Source organism: Vigna unguiculata, chromosome 10, assembly GCF_037176805.1.
Source record: "Vigna unguiculata cultivar grain cowpea cultivar isolate G323 ecotype 2 chromosome 10, ASM3717680v1, whole genome shotgun sequence".
Taxonomy (NCBI): domain Eukaryota; kingdom Viridiplantae; phylum Streptophyta; class Magnoliopsida; order Fabales; family Fabaceae; genus Vigna; species Vigna unguiculata.
In genome coordinates, this window is record NC_140801.1 from 30726040 (window position 1) to 30733335 (window position 7296).

At 34.9% G+C, this 7296-nt stretch overlaps 1 protein-coding gene across 2 annotated transcripts; it reads left to right on the forward strand.

Annotated features, from left to right (window-relative positions):
• Positions 1-2292: 2292 nt before the first annotated feature.
• LOC114167025 (sulfoquinovosyl transferase SQD2) lies at positions 2293-6686 on the forward strand. Of its 2 annotated transcripts, XM_028051930.1 has the most exons (11): positions 2293-2811; positions 3492-3558; positions 3649-3719; positions 4041-4158; positions 4268-4341; positions 4659-4714; positions 4795-4878; positions 5018-5105; positions 5189-5266; positions 5552-5608; positions 5905-6686. In XM_028051930.1, the coding sequence occupies exons 1-11, from the start codon at positions 2429-2431 to the stop codon at positions 6413-6415; spliced, it is 1587 nt and encodes a 528-aa protein (XP_027907731.1). In that variant the 5' UTR covers positions 2293-2428; the 3' UTR covers positions 6416-6686. The 2 variants fall into 2 exon arrangements, with proteins under 2 accessions (XP_027907731.1, XP_085524303.1); XM_085668177.1 differs by lacking the exon at positions 5552-5608.
• Positions 6687-7296: the final 610 nt, after the last annotated feature.

Below are 7296 nucleotides of genomic sequence, written 5' to 3' on the forward strand. Positions count from 1 at the left end.
TTGTGGCTCGGGTTGGCGAGTGTTGTTGGTGTGAGTGTGCGTGTTGTGGCGCATACGGATGGGTCTAGTTAGATTGCCCTCCTCAGTATTAAGCTGACAATTTTGGCAATCTTGGGACGTTATGAATGTTATTCGTACTGGGAACTCCACCTAGCGTTACAGAGTGTGGTCTGTAGCATGGTTTCCCGCACGTGCTCTACCAGTTGTGGCTGGTAGGTGTGGCAGCAAGACATCTTGACGTACTCATCAAAAGACGTAGAACACGGGTAACATGGTGGTGGCCATGGGACATGAAATCATAGGATGAAATTCCTTTGGTGTGCTTGTAATGATATATATGTTTATGTATGTATGTATGTATGTATGTATGTATGTATATATATATATATGTATATTGTTTAACTGTTAGCTCACCCTATCTGCTTGTATTTGACGATGATCGTGTATGTGGTACACGAGAGCAAATGATGTTGCAGGTGGATCTGGTGAGGCATAGAGCTGAAGCGTGGCTAGCTTGGGGAAATTTCTACATAGTTTTATTACTACTTTAAGAATTTTGAGAATTTTGTAGTCATTGGATTTTGGACATAACCTTGTAGTTCAAGTTTTTTTTTATAAATAATGGAATTGAGGTATTTTATGATGAATTAAATGTTTTAAATTTTGCACGTTATTGGGAAATGCAGTTTAAATAAATGATGGTTATTTATTATTTTTTTATTTTATTATTTAAATCTGTAATATCTGAATGGGATGTTACAATACTCATTTTGATGCAATTTAGCAGAGTTGAAAATCCTTCTAATGTGTTTTGATCTATACCAACTCCCCCTGTTTAGTTTTATAGAAGTTTACTTTCAATCCTTATGTTATTTTAAAGAAACAAAAGATATTTTTGATTGTCATTATACTTTGAGTTTCATCTTGACACATAAACAAAGTATCATCCATAAATTATGACATATTCACCTTTATTTCGTTCTTCCGAACCTATATCCCTTTAAGTTTATATTTTGAACCACTTGTCTAACTAATCTAGCTAAACCTTCTACCACAATTAAGAATAAAAGCAGGACTAATGGATCTCCTCGTCTTAACCCTTTAGTTGGTATAAATGTTTTTGTTGAGCTTCCATTCACTAACACAAAGATTGAAGCAGAGTCCAAACATCCTATAATTCACTTAATCCATTTGGGATTAAATCCTAATATTTCCATCACGTAAGATAGAAATTCCAAATTTATTCAATCACAAGCTTTTTCAAAATATACTTTTATAATGACCTCACTGTCTTTTCTATTTAATTTCATCCACCACTTCATCGGCAACAACTACATTGTCCAATAATTCTCTTCCTTTAGTGAAAGCTAACTATTTTATTGGTAAACTTATGTAAAACCTTCATTTTATTTGAGAGAATTCTAGATATTATCTTGTACACACTACTAACTAATTGTATAAGTCTTCATTCATTTAAATCTTGTGGATTTTCTACTGTATAGGTATAATGTAATGAATGATGCATTGCAATCCCTTGGTATTTTTCTCTCTCAAGAAAGTAATTTACTAATCCGAACTCCTAACATCACCCTTGTGTTCATTCACATGTTTCTATCCAATTAGATCTAGATTTTTGTTTCTGAATAGTCTCTATTTTTTTTTTCAATAATCAAATAATTGTTTTCTCTTTATCTTACTTTGATTGCCTAGGTCATGTTCTTCATCCCATTTTTCTACATTGCTTATATCTGAAATATTTGATTGGTCAAGTTTAGGTGTCCGACCCTTTTGAAAATTGTTTGAATTGATTGAAAATGTTAATATTAATCTTTGAAATTGAAATTTCTCTTTTGTATAACTTGATGTCCAATTTGGAGGTGTTATGCTATCAAATGTTTGGGAAGTTGAAGTGCATGGATTACTAGTTGTGCGTGTTTATGAATAATCGTTCCATTATAAAAATGTTTTAAGAAGTAAATAATTGTAATAAAACTTAGGTGGTGACATAAAAGTTTGAGTTCACAGTTTAGTGTTCAGCTCAATTCAAATATTAAATTGTTGTAGTAAATCGTGATCACCTAATAAATATACTGGAGTGAAAAAAAAAAAAAACGTGCCACTTGTAAAAAAGTTTCCAATATTCTCGTGTAGACCTTATTTTCTGTCATGCTAAAAAAATATCCCGAAACAATAATTGTGTGATGAGAGTGACCCAATCGCATATGCCCACAGTTCCTTTTTGATTCCATGAAGTCCCCCCATCAAAAGAAGAATATCCATAGTTAGAGTCTCTTGCGTCTTAGATTCCTCCCTTTGCACCCACTCACACACGTTCTCTCTCTTCCTTCCTTGCACAACCTACAACTTACCATATAATTAACCCAAGGCTGTAACTTTATATTATTCTTCTCACGCATTTGCAATCATCATGAACAACTCTACAACGTTGTCTCTCTCTATAAATCCTTCTCTCTCTCCTCCTTTTCCTTCACCTGCCACACTCATCACAACCCCCTCTTCTTTTTCCACATTCCGTCAGAATTCTTTGAGATTTGCGTTTTATCGATCCTTTGGGTCAAAACCCATTGCTTCCTTTTGCAGAAAAGCAAGATTGTGCTCTCTTCAGGGGTCATCGAGTGCGAAAAGTAGAAAAAGTTTCGCGCTTGGAGCCACCGAAATGACTATAGCAGAGGATTGTTTGTTGGAGGCAGTGGAGGAGGAAGAGGGTCCTCCTGATTTTTCTCTGCTTGATCCTGAGAGCAATTCGAGGCCTCGTAGAATTGCTCTCTTCGTTGAGCCTTCTCCTTTTGCGTGAGTTGATTTCTTATCTGAATCTGCAATGTGCGCTGTTTGTATGTAGAAATCTAACCATAATGCAACCCCTTCTCCTTATTTAGTGTTTTTCTTTTAAAGATGAAATGCGGGAGTTGGGTTAGGACAGCGTTGAATTTTAGTTTCTGATGCAGCTGACTAGTCTTGTTCTGATTCAGTATTGACTTTATGGTTTTTGATGAATTTGCTGCTGACCATTAAAAGATCAGATGGATTTGAATTTGGTTTTCGTGGACATATATTTTTTTGTTTTAATAGAAATAGAAAGTTTTTGTTTTATAATGCTTTTTTTAATCATTTTTTTTTTATGATTTAACTAAGCTAGCTTTGTCTATGCATGTTTAGGAATAACCTTTTACTAGGTTAAAACTAATTCTTTTGATCACCATCATAAACGTGCTTCTGAGCTGTTTTCTGCTTATTTGGAATGTAAAATTGGATGTTTTGCAACTTATGAATGCTTGAGTGACCTGACATAAGGTTTAGGTAAAGTTGGTGGGTAATTAACCTCACATGTTTTCTACTTTGTGCGCATTACATTCCCAATAAGTTCTGTGATAAACATTCAGTTTAAATTGAAGAAGAGGTGTTCCTGTTCCCTTCCACAGCAGACACCACACATCAATAGTACTAAGTGTAATGCAATATCTATTTTGCAGATATGTCTCAGGATACAAAAATCGTTTCCAGAATTTTATAAAATACCTTCGTGAAATGGGAGATGAGGTAACTTTTCTTCCCTGTTGTTTACTCATGTCCTGTATTTTACTGTGACACAGTAAAGCAAATGTTTGGCATTATTGGTGCATGTTGTAGGTAATGGTTGTGACAACACATGAAGGAGTACCCAAGGAATTTCATGGAGCCAAATTAATTGGATCGCGAAGGTTGCGGCCTTTGACTTCTTTAGTTTTGTTATAATATTTTTGCTTTTAGGCCATAAGGAACTTGAATTTATGTTTCTTCATTGTTGTCGTTCAATGCTTAAATTTATAAATGGCCATCGTATTCATATAGATTTTAGATTCCATATATTTATTCATATTCATAAGTTTTTAAATTTGACTTTTATACTCAAAATTAGATTTTAGAACGGTCTTATTTAAAAGCTAATGTTCTTTGAAAGTTATGGTTGCTACCACTGTCATTGTTTTGAACTAATAGTCTTCATTTAAACAAAAAAAAAAAAAAACAATTGTAAAATGCAGCTTCCCCTGTCCATGGTATCAAAAGGTACCCCTTTCTTTAGCACTTAGTCCAAGAATAATTTCTGCAGTTGCTCAGTTTAAGCCAGACATAATACATGCATCATCACCAGGCATAATGGTTAGTGTAAAATTCCTCTATTTCTTTATTCGTTATCTACAGCATTGGAAAGAACAATGTTGTTGTAAAAACTCATTTATATCATTATTGAGGCTGGTTGAATTTTCAGGTGTTTGGTGCCCTTATCATCGCAAAACTGCTAAGTGTTCCTATTGTCATGTCCTATCACACGCACGTACCAGTGTAAGTTACATATTTTAGGTTAGTTTGGATAAATTTCTCATTCATTAAAACCAACTTGCATTTCAAGTTTGGAGAAGTTTTTATTGACATCGTTTGGAAAAGTTAGATGACAAAACTTGTAGAAAAAATTGAATTGGTTAATTTGATTCATTTTATCTCTGTATTCTCTTCTCTTCTAAGGACTAGTTGAAGTTTATGCAAACCGAACATTACTCACATTTCATATTTTCTGAATGTATTCACATTTTCGACGCTATGATGTTTATACTTCAGATTGAATCGTCTACTCATTGTGATTGACCTTAATATTTTTCCAGATACATTCCAAGATACACCTTTAGCTGGTTGGTGCAACCCATGTGGTGGGTCATAAGTATGTATATGCGCTCGTGGTTTCTTTTTCTCACTTTGACTCATTATTGTGAAATAACATGATTTTACTGTTATACACAGAATTTCTGCATACAGCAGCTGATCTTACTCTGGTGCCATCAGCTGCCATTGGAAGGGATCTTGAAGCAGCTAGAGCAACAGCAGGTGAACTCAAACACCCTTATCAAGTGATTTCTTGGAGCTGTGCTCTGTTAACATGAGCTGAGCAATAACATTTCTTTATGAACCTTTGTCAATGCTGCAGTCTTTTTGTCTTTAACTCGAATCTTCTGTTGATGTCCAGCTAACAAGATTCGTCTTTGGAACAAGGGTGTTGATTCTGAAAGTTTCCATCCACGATTCAAGTCTCATGAAATGAGACTAAGACTGAGGTACTGACCATTTGTCATTTTCATGTTTCCGGAGTTTGACATTCAATGGTGTTTCCACTTATTCTAAATCTTGTTTCATACAGCAATGGTGAACCTGATAAGCCCTTAATAGTTCACGTGGGACGGCTGGGAGTCGAGAAGAGTTTAGATTTTCTCAGAAGGTAGAGAACATTGTGAAAATTTCAGAAAACATGAACGTATGATTTTGCAGTCCATCAAGTGGAACACTGTCGAAAAATTTTCGTTAGTTACTAATGTCCTGAAGCTTAAAGATGGTTAGAACTTTTTGAAGATATGTTTTATAAATTTTTCTTTAGAAAAGTTCCTGTTTGTTTCTTCTGTTTCTCAGTTCTTTAGAGTCCATGCCAAACCATTTGATGAATATTTATCATATGTAAAATTAATATTTGTATCCTTCGTTTTCAAATTTAAACATGTTTTGGCAGTCTCATGGATAGCCTTCCTGAAGCACGAATTGCCTTTATCGGAGATGGACCATACAGGTGACTTGTGATGTGTCCTTGTTTTCTTTTATCTACATCAATTAATTTACTTTGATCCCTTTTGAATAAACTTTTAGTATGGACTAATAGAAAAAGAAAATAATAGGTAAAATGAAACAAACCATGTCAGAATTTAAAATTAACTTATGTACTTCAAGGTAGACACTTAGACGAGAGTTTATAGAAAATTTGACTCTTGTTTCATCCCTGCCTATATCATAATTTCACTGAAATGATGAAACATTATGATCTCCTATTTTAGGCATATTTTATTAACATGAATTCGAAACTCACAGGGAGGACTTAGAGAAACTGTTTGAAGGCATGCCAGCAGTCTTCACTGGAATGCTGGGAGGGGAAGAACTATCTCAAGCATATGCAAGTGGAGATGTGTTTGTTATGCCTTCGGAGTCAGAGACACTTGGCCTTGTTGTTTTGGAGGCCATGTCATCGGGGATCCCTGTGGTTGGAGCACGTGCTGGTGGCATCCCAGACATAATCCCTGAAGACCAAGATGGAAAAATTGGTTTCCTCTATACTCCAGGTGATCTAGAAGATTGTTTGAGCAAACTGAAACCTCTTTTGGATGACAAAGACTTGAGAGAAACAATGGGAATAGCTGCACGTTTGGAGATGGAGAAGTATGATTGGAGGGCAGCCACTAGAAAGATTCGCAATGAGAATTACAATGCTGCCATTTGGTTCTGGAACAAGAAAAGGGCTCAACTATTGAGACCATTTCAATGGTTGGCAAAACGGATTTTCCCATCATCTCCTGATCAGGAAGGAAACTCACAGGGCTGTTGATGCAAAGAAAATGCTTCTTTCAAGCTTTGGATGGTTCCATAAATAAATGATTGAATTGCTTTGGCATTAAGTAAGCGTTGCATAGGATAGACGTGTGGTTGGTTGTGTAATGCATTCATTGGATTGATGTATATATGGGATCAAAATTATGGATTCTGCCTTGTAGAGTAGGTTAAAGGCTTACTTTCATGCATATTGAGGTAATGGATAGTGTAAGATACATATGATGCAACTAGTTAAGGAAGAATCCATTCATGTTTTAGAGCACAAACCCGCAACAACATACTAGAAAATTAGTAATTAACTAAAAAAAAATTACAATTATTAGTAAGATCTAATATGCATGTTAAAAAAGTCATAAGACATGCAACTATGTGTCAAAGTGTAGTTTTCATTACTTGAAATTGAGTTTTTATTGTTTCCCATGTGAAGACAAATTAGTTATTTTATTGGTGGGCAAAAAATTTCATTTTTGTCAATTTGATCTATTTTTCATCTAATTCATTTAAAATTCATTTTATTAAACTTGGATTTTAATATAATTTACATCTTATATTTTTTTTTTATTGGATATCTATTCTTTTAATCCAAATTTTCAAATATGGAAAACTTAAATTTTCAATCTAAATTTTTAGTTGGTTCAAGCTGAAGCTCGATAAAGGTCAATATGGACTGACCAAGAAGAAAGGTCGAGAAGGATCGACTTAGGTCGAGCTCGAGACGAGCTGGCTCAGGCCAAAGGTCGAGACAAGCTGGCCTCGAATGAAGGTCGAGATAGGTCAAGTCAACCCAAAGGTTGAGATATCCTGGGTCAGATTGAAGGTTTAGATGGGTTAGGTCAGGCCAAAGGTCAAGATAGGTTTGGGCGAAGATCGAGATAG